We start from the raw sequence: 15,576 nt of genomic DNA on the forward strand, positions 1-15,576 counted from the left end.
TGCACCTGAAACTTGAGAACAGCTTCATTCCAAATCAGCATCCACATTACCAGCAAACCTTAATGGCAACCATCAGGTTTGCACTAACGTTCCACTAAAAGTGGTGAATTCATTTCAAACTTAGCAGCTTATTGTACTTTTAAAGGAAAAAGATTTTTCCCTACTATTGAAGGCTCAATGCAGCATAACTCAAACGCATTCCTAAAATAAATGGAATTTAGTAGTAGTCACAACCATTTACTGGCAGTGGGTTCAACTGAAATATACTCCCTATGCAAATGATCATACTGTAAAAAAATTACTCACCTAGAAATGGAACGAGGCTGAATTAATTAGTGTTAAAGTTGATAATCCCTCATTTTTACATAATAGTTACATGACCACAAGTGATGCATAAAAGGAGAAGAAAAAAATGATGAAGTGTTTGGCTTCATTAATCAGTTCATAAGTTTACTGATTTAGCCTGCGGAATTTATTCACACGCAGTGCGAGCTTAAAGCCCCACATATTACAAGTCCAAATCCAAATCCTACGCGAGAAACAGAATAAAAGGATCTCATTTTTAGCTTATTTAAATAAATTATCTGAGGGGCTTAAAGGAGGAAGCAGAGGATGTGCAACACTGCAAGTTTAAGGAAATACGGGAAATTGCATTTGAAAATTAAGGCAGCAACCGAGAGCGGCGTGAAGCACCAAACCCTTGACAAATGTGAGTGTTGCACAAGCTTTTACTACGGCTTTACTGACAACACATGATGCAACCCAAATAAGCACCATTCAAATTTCACTAAGTATGTTTACATCCAAACCTTCTGTCAACACCCAAATAAATCACAGTTTTGTCCCTTTTGATTATTTTTACAGCCACTGTCAGAAAATGGGCCTGAAGGTGTTCTGTCGACACAGCCATCGCTGCTCCTGACTTAGAGGTCCACAATATTGTTTATGTATAGTATCTATAATACATAATACAGAAAATATATTCATATATTATATATAACGCATATATTATTTATATAATATTTTATTTATTTTTAGATTTAATACCTAATTGTGCTTTCAAAGCCATGTATAAGAGCGAATTGGAGTCAGATGTGACATACGTTACTACTACTCTCCTCCTCAATCAGCCTTTTGCCCAGGAGCCCTGGAGATTAAGAACACAGAAAGGAAAAGGAGCAGATATGTTGTAGGTCCTACACCTCAAGAGAGGCCACAAAATATCTATAGAACAGCTTCTCATAGTCTTGTCCACATTATATACATCAGATGCAGTTTGCTATCTCCGGATAAATTCCCAATATAGTTCTCGTATCACAGAATCACAGAATGTCAGGGATTGGAAGGGACCCCAAAAGCTCACCCAGTCCAATCCCCCTGCCGGAGCAGGAACACCCAGATGAGGTTACACAGGAAGGTGTCCAGGAGGGTTTGAATGTCTTCAGAGTAGGAGACTCCACAACCCCCCTGGGCAGCCTGTTCCAGTGTCTGTCACCCTCACAGAGAAGAAGTTTCTTCTCAAATTTAAGTGGAACCTCTTGTGTTCCCGTTTGTACCCATTACCCCTTGTCCTATCATTGGTTGTCACCACTGGTTATCCATGGTGACCACTGTCACCATTGGTTGTCCATCCTCGTGACACATACCCTTTAGATATTTGTAAACATTAATGAGGTCACCCCTCAGTCTCCTCTTCTCCAAGCTAAAGAGCCCCAGCTCCCTCAGCCTTTCCTCATAAGGGAGATGCTCCACTCCCTTCAGCATCTTCGTTGTCCTGCGCTGAACTCTCTCCAGCAGTTCCCTGTCCTTCTGGAACTGAGGGGCCCAGAACTGGACGCAATATTCCAGGTGTGGTCTCACCAGGGCAGAGTAGAGGGGAAGGAGAACCTCTCTGACCTACTAACCACCCCCCTTGTAATACACCCCAGGTACCATTGGCCTTCCTGGCCACAAGGGCACAGTGCTGGCTCATGGTCATCCTGCTGTCCACCAGGACCCCCAGCTCCCTTTCCCCTATGCTGCTCTCTAATAGGTCAGTCCCGAACTTACACTGGAACCTGGGGTTGTTCCTACCCAGATACAAGACTCTGCAGTTTCCCTTGTTATATTTCATTAAATTTTTCCCTGCCCAACTCTCCAGCCTGATTTTTCACTTGCACAACCTCCAGCAGCTTGCTCTCCTACACACGAGCTATTGGGAGGGGAACTAAAGGAATTCCTAGATATATCAAAGTTTATCTTTAAAAAAAACCCACCACACAAAAAGAACAACTTCAACAATTTTGATAGGGAGAAAAGAGAGTTTTTCCTTAAAAACCTCTACTGAGAAACTCCGGTATTGGATGCTGACATACAGACCTGGGCGATGTGCTGCAACCCAACAGAAAATGTTTTCTAAGCACAAAGCTTAACTTCATAACAAATACCTTGTTCACTCACCGACGTACAATGCTCGTTTCACTTTGTCAGTCAAAATTAATAATAGATTGAACAACTAAACAGCAAGATCCCAGAGTAAAACACCCGAACTGCAAAATCAAGGAGGTCTGGTAAGAAGAGACTGAAATTAGCTCTTAGGCGGCATTTTTTTAAACGCATTTTTGAAGGAGCTAGAGCTGTGTTTTCTTGTCACCTTTATTCAAGTATTTCACAGCAGTTATATTACAAATTACAGTAAAATGTTCAAAATTTCCAGAAATTAAAAAAAAAAAAAAAATTAAATAACTTACTTCAAACTAACATAAAATGAAGCCAAAATGCAAAACATCAATTTAAACACAGTTCTGAATAAAACTATAGAATCCAAAATATACCATAGTTGATGAAGGAAGTCTACTTAATCCACCAAGTAGACACACGTTAATGAAACCAAACAGGACTCCCCAATGTCTAAATAACCCAATGTACAAGATACAAAAGATGCAAGTACAAGCCCAAATTCAAGCTTACATTGCGATTACAAAATAAAATAGAAACAAAATAAATGACTATCAGCTGCAGGAGCTGCCATTCAGGAGCCTGAAGGTAAAACCTGAGCTGATCCACCAAATTAATTAAAAAAAAAAAAAAAAACAAAAGGAAGACAAGATATTACAAAAAACAGTAATCCTATAAATACATTGGCATATGAGGAAATCAAGTAACAATATAGAGGACACAAAACAAAACCAAAAAAATGATCACAGGTGAAATTCAAGCTTGCAAATACATTTAACTCCATAGCCATCAACTTCACCCAAGAGCAACTCTATTATCTCCAAAACAGCCCCACCAGCCCCAGGAAGCTCCTTCCTTCCACTGACCCCAGCACAAGGACTCACACAGGAGTTTATTTGCAATTCTCACAACAAGAAACAAGGAAGAGAGGGGTCAATTTGTACAAACTCTTGCCAGTGCTATGTGGCAAAAAATAATAATAATAATAAAAAAATTAAAAACATATAAAGAGTAAACAAGTTTAGACCACATGGACAGATTAACAGCTGTTTTAACGCTATAACCACCAGACATCTGTAAAGGAAAACAAAAACTGAATGTGGTTATTTGGGCTAGGAAGGCGAGTATATATCATTTTAGGTAAGCTGTCCACTAGAACATCTGATATCAGCTACTTTTCTCTAAGACAACATGGCAGCTCCTTAATTAGTAAAGTTGCCTCTTAACGATTTTTCCCAACCAACAACTGACAGTAAAAATTTTCCTTTAGAAACCTGACCTTTTAGAACCATTTGTAATGCTAGGCATTAGTTTAAAGTTGCTTTTCGCGCTCACTGGTGACTAAAATTCTCAACTGTTTTAATTCATATAAATTTATTATCTTCTTAAAAACGTATGCGGTTTTATCTTCCACAAGTGCTGCTGTTACTTGAACAAAAACTCCTTTGAGTAAGTGAAACTGGAATAAATATTCTTAAAAAATTCTGCAGCAAGAACCTGAGACTTGCAAAACCCCCTTTTATCAGAAACTTGCTACAAAAGATCTGCTACATTTCATTTAATCAAATCTTAAAGTTTGTAACAATTTCCATCAAAATACAAAATGCTGTTAACGTACCAGACACAAAAATATCTCAAACAGGTATGATGCTAATAAATACTAAACAAAACATGGAAAAAAATCCCATTAATCAAATCTGAGATCAAAGAATCTCATTTAAGATGTGTTTTCTGCTTGTTTTTGTTGTTTTTTAATCGCACTTTCCCACCTAAAAAATACAGTGTTTCCGCATGGGTTGCATTTAGAAAGTGTAACTAGATGTACATGAATCCTTAAAACCTCCTCCTGACATCAGCTAGAAAGAAAAACAGTGGCATTCGGGGGGAGAACAAGAACTAGGGTGGAATTGTTTTAATCGTAATATACAAAGCACTTTGGATTACTGCAGCAGCCCAAGGCCCAGGTTGTTTCTCTGCAGCACTACACTACGATCAGCCATCGAGGTGGAGACACGTACCTCGCTTCTTCGGGTTGTAAATGGGAGCAGAGCGACCACAAGTCCTCCATGAACACTGTTGGTAACTAAAATACAAAAAGCTGAGGTAGCTCAGTATCTCTGCAGTAGTCCAAGACTGTTTTCTCTAATTAAAAACTAATCACACTGCGTTGCATATTTCTGGAAAGACACTTCGGCAGCTACGTAGGGACAGTCACAATGAATGGTTAACGACGGTGACACCAACGTCTCTAAAACACTTTCCATGTAGGTCTGAAATAAATCAGCCCAGGTAATGTTTTAATGCTGAGCTTGTGATAAAATACGTTTTGCTTTTTTCTTGAAACTGCCTAGACTGTTCTCTCCAGTTTCCAGAAGGGAAAGGTTTTGAACTACACGATTCAGACCCAGCGAACTTTGGGCCGAACAGATCGAGTCAAGAGACCATCCTCTGATCCCCCGCACCAACAATGCTTCACACGGACCCCACTGTGAAGCCTGGTTTAAGGTTTATTTTCAAGCGAGCTTGGGCTCCAGGACTTCGACCAACTATAGTGTCTTCTTACCTGCACTGCACAGTCCAAGCTATGTTACAAACACGGAACTTCAGAAGGAAACCTGCCAGTATTAAACTTGGTTTTCTTAAAGAACTCAAAATGGAAAACAAGGAGATGGTGGGAAAATGCTTCACTTTTAGCAACACAGAAGAGTTTCACCGTGTAACTTGTTTCTGAAACAAATATACACCGATGAAAAAGGAATTTCACCATTTTGGTAAAGAATGTGGCTTTTTCAGTGTGTCTTAGTTTAGTTCTGTAGAGTAAGACAGGCATTATAGAACCATAACACCGGTTGCCATCCAATGAAGAGAATACAAATCATTCTTTTGCAGATCTTCATTCTGAAGACAGCTTTCTAACATTGCCATTTGCTATAATCCAAACCAATTGATTAGCCTTATCTTTCTCAATTGACTAAAAGGCACATTAAAGGCAGTTCTACAGAGCCTCATCTTCAAATCACTGTACATCCAGTTACTCAAGATTCCTACCACAATGCATCATTGCCTTCTTTAGAACAGATATTTTTGTCCATTACCCCAGAGAAGAGAAAAATTGGAAAAAAAAAAATAAGAAAGGTTGCCTGTTTAAAAATATTCAACTTAGATCTGCTCTTTCCAGTTCTCTTGTATGTGTTGGTCTCCACTTTGCCTGAAGTTTCCCCAAAGATAATGCATGTAGAGTGAACAAGAGCAGAAATGAGAACAGTTTCTGTAGCACCAAAAATCTCCAAGCTGTGGCATTGTATTCTTTATTTATATCAGATACAACTATATGAAGTTCCGTTTGGTTCTTGTAGGCTGGTTGGTTTCAGGTACCTGAGACAATAGCACCAAATTCAACAGAAAGAAAAAAAGAGAGAGCACTTAAGACCAAGGCTCTGCACGTGCTTGGTGCAAATGGGAACTGAATGGCTCAGAGGACTGCTCTCCCGTGAGCAGTTTGAGAGGATAAACCCACCCATCTTGACAAGTTCACAGGAATGTTTCAAACACAACGACTGTTCTTTCCATCTCCTGCAAGAGACAAGAGCATCAATTATCCATAAGTACACAGAAACAAAGTTATGTTATGTAAATGTATTTACTGGGATATATATATATTTTTCAATCTGAACAAAGAATTCATAGGAAAACAGACATTTCTGCTTATTAGCTGCTACCTGCTAGCAAAATATGGCAAAAGAAACTAATTAAAAAGTACTAATGCAGGAAAATGCTCCTCTGTGACAGTCCCCAAGAAAATCCAAGGGTATTAGGGTCACTTACATAATTAATGTACTCAACGTGCATTAAGAAAGTATTGTGATGGCACACTGCACAAATTCGTCTTACTGCACACTTACGCTGTTGGTGACCCAGCTGTAAACACGTATCTGCACAGTCTGGAGAATCAAAGTAAAGATCAGTCTCCATACTCCTGCTGGATAAATGTCTTTTTAATCTACCTAACATTTGGCACAGATTTTCAACATATTTTTAGGTGAAGATGGCAGAGGACTAGCACAAAAATGGTTTGAAAAGTATTCTGCAGGAACTCTACAATATCCTACACTAAGGCCTTTCCAGGTTTTGTTGTAAAATATTTATGGAGAAAAATATATAGTGTTCAGTGACCCAACTGGAAACTAGGAACTGCTGGTCCTTTTTTTAGCAAGACTGGTTATCAGTTGAATCAGCAAGTTGATCCAAAACCCTCTACAGCTACAACAACACTGGAGGGATGCATGTCCACAGTTACAATTGGCCTACGCCAATGGTGACGTGTCCAGCTCGCTGTCGATGCAGACAGGAGGCCTTTGGTAGCAAACAAGAGTAGAGGCAAAGGATGATGGCAAACCAGACAACTGCCTTCACAGACTGGTTGGGGTTGGAAGGGACCTCTGGAGATCATCCAGTCCAACCCACCTGCTAAAGCAGGTTCACCAGAGCAGATCACACAGGAATGTGTCCAGGTGGGTTTGAATGTCTCCAGAGAAGGAGACTCCACAACCTCTCTGGGCAGCCTGTTCCAGGGCTCTGGCACCTCAAAGGAAAGAAGTTTCTCCTCATATTCAGATGGAACCTCCTGTGCTTCAGTCTGCGCTCGTTGCCCCTCATCCTGTCATTGGGCACCACTGAAGGGTCTGGCCCATCCTCTTGACACCCACCCTTGAGATATTTGTAATCATAAATAAGATCCCCTCTCAGCTTCTCGAGGCTGAACAGACCCATCTCTCTCAGTGTCTCCTCATCAGAAAGATGCTCCAGGCCCCTCATCATCTCCATAGCCCACCGCTGGACTCCTGCCAGCAATTACTTGTCCTTCTTAAACTGGGGAGCCCAGAACTGGACACAGAATTGCAGATGTGGCCTCACTAGGGCAGAGTAAAAGGGGAGGAACAACCTCCCTCGATCTGCTGGTCACACTTTTCCCAATGCACCCCAGGTAACATTGGTCTTCTTGGCCACAAGGGCACACTGTTGACTCATGGTCAACCTGTTGTTAACCAGAACTCCCAGGTCCTTCTCTGCAGAGCTGCTTTCCAGCAGGTCCATCCCTGACCTGTACTGCTGCCTGGGGTTGTTCCTCCCCAGTGCAGGACCCTACACTTGCCCTTGTTGAACTTCATCAAGTTCTTCTCTGCCCAGCCTCCATCCTGACCAGGTCTCACTGAACAGCAGCACAGAATTCTGGTGTGTCAGTCCTTCCTCCTGCCTTACATCCGCTGTGCCAGACTTTTCCAAGGGCGTATTTACCCATCTAGAGAATGCCTGCAAATTTTTAAGGTCTTGTATGAAAGTCACAACCAGCAAACTGCATGGACTAGAGGTATGGATTGTTTTTTTGGCCCAGTTACACAACTGCAGCAACATGGGCTCTATGTGCCTACAGAATAGCTGCTACATCCACTGTTACTCATACCTCAAATGCTGAAACTACTTCTACCCTATTTTAACTCTGCTAGCATGTGCTGCTGTATTCTCTCCTCTTTTTCCTCCATTCTTTTAGGTTAAATTCTTAATCCTATTCTGAGGAAAGTATTATTAGAAACAACCTCTTTTTTTAAGTCATTACTACACTAAACTTTTCTGTTTATAGATAGTTTTCTCAAAATCTCTTTGAAGCTTTTGCCTGCTAGTACAACAATAAACTCATAGCTTAACTCAGTACTTGAAAAAACAGCTTCACGAAATTCAGATAAAGAATAAAAGTAACTGCACAACATCACCTCTATAAGCTGTGATTTGTCATAGTCTCTGCGATGTCTGTAGATGCACTGACTGAGGAGTGAATACAATCTCTCAAGTTGGTCAACAGTCAGGTTGTCACTTTTCTTAACCACCAAATCAAGCAGTTTCTGTTGGAACAACAAAAGATGAAGAGGGTTTTCATAATCACTTTTTTTTAAAGGACAAATTAGAAACACAATCTCCTGAAGCCCTATTTTGGAGGCATTCATACAAATAAAATGGGCCACACCTGTCTATCAGTAAGGCCTCTGCTTCCATGTAGATCCAATGTCTCTTTTCTCACTTCTCTGTGTGCACCCAGACCTTTTTCCTTGTCTTAGATTTTATACTCAGTATAGCTGGGGCAATGTTTGCTCTGTTTGAAAGATACTTCATCTTGTTTCAACTCGGTCAATAATTACAGCAAAACAACCCATAAACACTGCCTTGATAGCCAAAGCAGACATTTTTAAGAACTTGCAGTGGCATGAAATGGTAAGAAATACTAGATGGAAACATGTCTGGAATTTGACAAATGTCAAAAAATGGTACAATAAAAGAAGAAGGAGTACAACACATCTAAAACTGCTCAGAAACGAAAGGTAAAAGTGTGTATTTTACATAGTAGCAGAGAGTAAAATTTAATAATGCTCCTATTGATTCCAAAGAGATCATCTGTACTCCACAACAAATGGGATCTAAATTTCATAGTAGGTCAAGCTAGTTTCTACAACAGAAGACAGCAAATTCTGTTGTAACTTTGCTATAAAAGACACAAAACTGAGAGAAAATTAACTAGCAGGGGTTCAGTTTGACGCCAAAACATCAGCACAAATTCCAATTTGCTCTTCAATCCACTAACTGTTCTTTCCACCAAGTACATGGGAAGGCAAAAGATGATGTTAACTCCTAATTAGTAGGCACCCAGCAGTTCCTCAGTAACTGGCATGTCCAATTAACACATATGAGTACCTGCAAAAACTGCAATTAAAAGATTGGACTGCTGTGCCATTACTGGATTTGTTAAGGTAGGAATGATGGGACAGTAAGGATAAAGTAGTTTTATTAACTTGCCATCCAAAAAACACCAATTGACAAACCATCTTCAAAAGTTACTGTGGCCACAATACTTGTTTGCAGTCAAAAGCAAAGGAAATGTTGCTTCAAACCAAGAGAGGAAGCATTTTTCATGGAGCCTGTTAACAGTTCAATTTCTTTTTCGGCTCCATTACCTTTAGTCTGTCATGGTCAACAACTACAGAGGGTAAGGGATCTGATGGTTCCTCTGGGACCTGCTCCAAACTTGTGGGCTTTGACTGTTCCACAGCAACTTTGCGTGTTTTCTTGCTTTTGAGCATACCTGTAATTGGAAAAACAATTATCAGCACTGTCAGCCTCTCAAAATGAACAGCTTGTTTCTTCGCTTCGGTTTGATTTTGCTTTGTTTGGTTTGTCAGCTTTTTCTGAACCAAACAAGCACGATTGTAGCGGTGCACATTAGTCATCAGCTTTGCAGAATTCTGAATGTTTATAGGTGCACAAAACAACAGTTCAAGAAACACAGGTGAAACTGGTAACCTTCAAAACTGAACTGCAAAGTCCCAACAGAAAACTGAACGTAGCCAGAAAAGCTTTTCCATTTTATCATTTCTACTAAGCAACATCAAATTCTAAGTGAAGTTCAGATCTTAAGCTGACACTTAAAATCTTTCTGCCTAAGTGAATCAAATTCTCATTTGATTTTGTTCTGAGGACCCCTTGTCATTATAACCATCCTTAACATACACAAAATTTGAACAACTACATTCAGAAATGTAAAGGCTCTTATCATACATCATACTCTTCTGATATTCTTAGGACCTTTCTTCTACTATTCTCATGGTCCCTTCCAACTTGGTATACTATGATTCTGTGATTCTCCTCAGCCTTTGAAAAAATACGTATGTACAAACACAGCCAACATGTATACAGTGATATTCTCAGAATTCTGATCTCTCATTAAAGCTCATTTACTTCGCAAATCTCAGCACTAACTTTTGAAGTCAAGATTTCATCATTCTCTTAGATAATTCTGAAAAGCTCATTAAAAAGGCAATCATGCATAAGGCTTTTATTTCTCTTCCCTGAGGAAACTGTGTCTCTTGTCTTCAAAGGACATGGCCCCTTCTTTCATGCACCACCAGGATCTCCCTTCTCATTCTCTTATCTTTTTGCTGCACTGTTACTGTGTTGACTGACTCCAAAGCCTGATACCTTCTCCATTAGATAAACAATGGTTTATCTGACATTTGTTATTAGTTAAAATGCTTTAATTTATGCTACTAGCAAATATTTTAAAGGAATGCATTCTGTATTTCCATGGTCCTTCATCCAACGCCAATGATACTGATACTGTTATCATAAATCTCTAAAACCAAATAAAAACATAAAATAAAGATCAAAATACAGATCAGATAGAACATATAGGCCAAAACATACATGTATCTGCATTGAGAATATTTTTAAGTCTTCAATTACTGTTTAAATGTTATCTTGTATTTTCAGTATTTCCTATAAAGCAAACAAAAATAAACAGAGTATTTTAAGTATGGATATATACTTACTTGTCTAAGATAACATTACCGCAGGTCAAGGATGGACCTCTAAATTAACTATGTAGAATTAAATGTTGTAAACACACTGAAAGTTTCAAATAATTAGAAAGCAGTTCATAAAATATTATCATATACTAATAATTGTAATCTATTACAATTAAAACCACACTTATTAACTTGGACACTAAGGACAGAAACACTGAAAACAAGCTATACCTTCTTTATCTGCTTCAGCATCTTTAGTTTCAATGTCTGTGCTCTGTAGTGTTTTTTCATTATTGCTGCAATGTGGTAACTCAGCTTTCACCGGATCAGCTCCTTGACTTTCACTGGAACCTTCCATTTTCTCCTTTGGCTGATCCCCAGACGGAGATTTTTGTTTGTTACTAGACCTATCACTGTTGTCACAGGGTGAAACAGCATCGCCTGCTTCCGTCTTCCCATTGTGACACGCTGGAGCAGCAACGCCCTCCGCGCTGAGTGCAGATGTCTCTCCATTCACACAGTCCCCTTTCGATGCAGAATCCTTCCTTAATTCCTTTTCAGCACTCAGGGTAACAGTGTCGGTTATTAAGAGAGATTCATTTGAGCTCTCTTCTTCTGTGGATGCAAAATTGTTTTCCTTTCCTGATGTCCCATTGTTAAGCCTCTGCTCTGCATCTATATCCATAATATCACAAGAGGATTCATCATTTGTCATAGAGAGATCTCCTGTTTCCTCTCCGTTCTCCTCAATGCAGTCAGTACTGATTTCCAGCTCTCCATTTTCCAGCAATTTACTGTCCTCTCCGTGATTTTCATCATCAGCAAACTTTGCATCATCTTCATCTTTCTTTAGATTATTGACTTTCCTCTTCTTAATAATGCCTTTGCCCCACTGTGAGCGCCGTCTCGATTTTCTCCTTATTCGAACTGAATTATAACGAGAGGGGAAAGACAAAACCACCCACACTTAGATGCACAGGTACTCCTCAGTAAACACACTAGGATATTAGAATATGCTGTAGCGTGTGAGGTAATCAAATGGGTTCATATTTCAAGGAAAAAAGCAAGCTGTCTGTTGATTTCCATGTGAGCCTATTACAGATACCAAGGACTTTTAGAAGCACAAGGGGTGAACGCTCAGCCATGGACACGATTCCTACTCTAAACTATGGAAATCAGGAAGACCTGCTAGCCTTTCCTACTTAATGCATTTTATATACCCATTCGTAGGTAAAACACTAAAAGAAAACAGCTAAGCAATGACACAGAAATCAGTCAGTCTCATTTGGGTAACGCACACTATATAGACAGTTATTCTCATTTTCCCTTTTTTAGAACCTCAGTAATTCAAAATTGCTACACAGCAAAACAAATGAAGTGCAATCCATGGATTTATGGAATAATTCAGGTTGGAAGGGACATCAGGAAGTCTCTGGTCCAAGCTACTAAATAAACAGGGCAGCTCTGAGGACAAGGCGAGTTGCTCAGGGCTTTATCCAGCCACGTGTTGGTAACTCCCATGGACACAGACCACACGACATCCACGGGCATCCCGCACCAACGCATGATTGTCCTAACGGTGAAAAGGCTTTTTGCCCTATATCCAGTCAGCATCTCTCACTTCTTTCAATTTATGTCCGTTGTCAATTCAAAGATATCTTTGCTGTTTAAATCAGCTCAATCTCCCATTCATTCCCACCTCTGTCTTCAAGTTCACTGCACTGATAAAATGCGGTTTTAATAAAATGAGGATCTTTGTTATTGACCCAGACCATTCTAGCAATCCTGTCTACAGCAAGACAAACATCTGCATCTGTGCAATGAGTCTATAAGCAGAAAGGGAATCACAGCCCCTCATCACCAATGCCTTCCCCCATACTACACAACTCAACTTGAAGCATCGTGGGCATGTGATCCTTTTTCCTTACTCTGCATCCTTACTTGTTTCATTTTTTCCTATTTCTTACGTGTGCTTTCTGTGCCTTAAAAAACAAAACAAAACAAAAAAAAACCCACAGTGAACTTTTTTCAGAAAGGAAATTCTCTTTACTAACCTATTTGCAACAAGATACAACTAAGGCACCAATCTCAAAGAGATTTTGGGGTGTACATTTGCCATTCAAACCTAATAATGTTGTCGATGCCCTTTTCCAGAGTACTAATAGGACACAGCACAGAAGACTAATGAGAAAACTGGGTAAAATGGAAACTTCTACATTGAAATTCAAGTAATGATGCAGACTGCTCATATTTTTGCAGAAGTGCTGAAGTTGCAGCCGAGTGATTAGAATTGAAAATCACAGCCAATGGAGATTAACAAATTTTCCTCCATTTTGAAAGAAACTCCCGTGTTGAGCACCTCCATAATGTTCTTGGTATATGTAGGTTGATTTACAGGATATTAAGCCGTAGATCTGTGTCTGCCAACCTCACACCGAGTCACAAAGACCAGTGTTTATTAAGTTGCTTTGAAGACACAAGCACTACGCAGGGACAAGTGCTGAGGATTAAATCACAGAGGCTCAGAGAAGCACAACTGTACTTCGGCATCTCCTCCCCGTGAACAGTGTATGTAAGCAGGTGGTTTACTACATTACAAATAAATCTTAACCTTTTAGTTTTCAAAGCTATCTAAATCTACAGTCACACTGCAATAAAGCCAGTCTTGGAGTGTGTATTTATTGTTACAAATAATCCTCACTGAGAACTGTAAGATTGAAGGGGAAAACCCCCTTTCTCCAGCTGTTTTGTAGATTTGATTGTGGTTTCTACAGCCTGTTTCACTGTTTTATTGATGACAAACTACAACCTGCTCACGTAAATCTTCAGGAGTTCACATAATCTTTCCCTAGATTGTGCAAGAGATTTTCATTAACAACAGAAGCGGCAAATCTGAAACTAAACAGGGAGATATTAACTTAGAGACAAAAAAAAAAATCCCCCTATTAGGCAATGAGTTTAGCCTCAGGTCAACTGCAAAGATGAACAAATAAAACACAGAAGGAATGTAAAAGTCTTTTAAAGGAAATTTAATATGTCCTAAAGTGTATAAGTTAATAAGAAAGTTTCATTTTTTAAAGGTACGCTGATTTTAGCTTTTCAGACCGACTTTGCTGTAAGAGTCCTATAATGTCAAACATATATGACATTTATTATATCAATGAATTGCACTTCAAATATGCCCATTTTACTAGTGGATTCCTTTTGTCCGCCGTGCGAGCCTTTCTCAGGATGAGAACCCACAACTTGCCTAAACACACAAGCGCGTCTCCTAAAGTTCCCAAGTGTGCGAGAAATCTCATTAAAGTAAAATGAAATTAATCCTATATTACACATTTCATTAAACTTCAAGTTCTCCTAAATGACAGTCAGCAAGTCCGGCTGAACTCTCATCTTACACAGTAGTATTAGAACATACGTTGTGCATGCTGGGTTTTGTTGTTTTAAATTATAATAGGACAAACCAACCACAAAAGGTGCCGCAGAAGATGCCCACCCAGGAGTTCCGAGGTTTAAACCGGTAAAAGCAGAAAATGTTCAGCTACCTCATTCAAGTATGCACACAGAGAGCTTTGTTTGAAACGCTGCTATTATTATAAAATGGGTGTTACGTCACAGTATTTTAAAAAAATTGATACCTCCAACCAAACCCTGAGATTTAAGAAAGAACAGAGTTTCATCACCAGATCCTGCAGAACATGCCCTCCTAATATTTAACTGTATTTGTAATGATAGAAGCAATAACTTAGCTACTTTTGGCTTTCAGCCACATTTAGTTGATAAAATTCAGTTAATGCTAAAGTTTTCCCATCCCAGACTCTTACGATTTCTTAAGGCAGAACCACCATCACCTGAGACACCCAGACCTGTAACCAACAAGCGACCAACACTTCAAAAATCCTGGTATTTTTGTCTGTATACTTCCAAAAATTGACCTTTTTCCCCCATCCCAGCCATGAAAGCCTTGTCTTTGCAGACTTTCATAAACCCACCTAAATCTCTCATTTGAATTTAACACAAAACTGCCCACATCATTTTCAAGGCCTCAGCGAGATTCTTAGTCCCCCACCTAATGTATCTTTGAGCCCATTCATCAGTTTTTATGCTCTTGATCATATTGAAAATAAATTCTAGTCCTCACATTTAAACTGCTCCCTCAAAGCAACACCTTTCTGCTCTGTGCAAAGGAACGTCCTTTGGGATATGAGAAAAAATTCTGGTTCCAGATCATCAGCACCCATAACATCATTACAGAGATTTTCCTTTTATCCAGCCAGCCAAGCCTCTAGGAAGAGGGGAAAGCCGAGCAAGGAATCCAACATTTAAAAACAAAACCCACCACCGGTCTGTCTGTCTGTCTGTCCTGCCCACTTCCCCCAGTAAAGCTGAGAGAGCGGCGCAAGTAGGAAGGTGTTTAATGCAGCATGTTTAATGGCCAAATGTAGAAGTCGGCACCAGATTTCATCACCTAGACTGATTATATTTACTGGAAAGAAAAAGGCACTACTGAGAGAATAACACAGACCTGAGAAGCTGTCATATTAGGCAGGAAAGAGTAAAATTTATCGCTGAATCCTCCAAGACAATATGATCCAAAAAGGGAAAAGGAGCTACCACAGGGTATAACTGATGCAAAACTAAAGGTCTAACAGGCAGGAGCTACTGCAATAATAGACTGCTGCTAAAAAATAAACTTAATCTGGACTCCGCTGTCTCTACCTTAATGTCAATATAAGACTGTAAACTAGCAAGAATAGAATCCCACGTGTTTTATTTTACGGTCAGGGTGACT

General features: G+C 39.5%; 1 protein-coding gene across 2 annotated transcripts in view; it reads right to left on the bottom strand.

Moving 5' to 3' along the window:
• Positions 1-2,603: 2,603 nt before the first annotated feature.
• The window catches only part of ATAD2B (ATPase family AAA domain containing 2B), an 86,923-nt gene continuing 73,950 nt past the window's right edge, over positions 2,604-15,576 (bottom strand). For both annotated transcript variants that reach the window (XM_082049015.1, XM_082049014.1), the window contains exons 25-28: positions 11,016-11,711; positions 9,438-9,565; positions 8,205-8,333; positions 2,604-6,009 (exon numbers count right to left, since the gene is read on the bottom strand). In XM_082049015.1, the coding sequence (XP_081905141.1) occupies positions 5,968-6,009; positions 8,205-8,333; positions 9,438-9,565; positions 11,016-11,711 (995 nt within the window). In that variant the 3' untranslated portion in view covers positions 2,604-5,967. The remainder of the gene's footprint in view (positions 6,010-8,204; positions 8,334-9,437; positions 9,566-11,015; positions 11,712-15,576) is intronic.

This window comes from Streptopelia decaocto (assembly GCF_964273445.1).
Source record: "Streptopelia decaocto genome assembly, chromosome: 3".
Taxonomy (NCBI): domain Eukaryota; kingdom Metazoa; phylum Chordata; class Aves; order Columbiformes; family Columbidae; genus Streptopelia; species Streptopelia decaocto.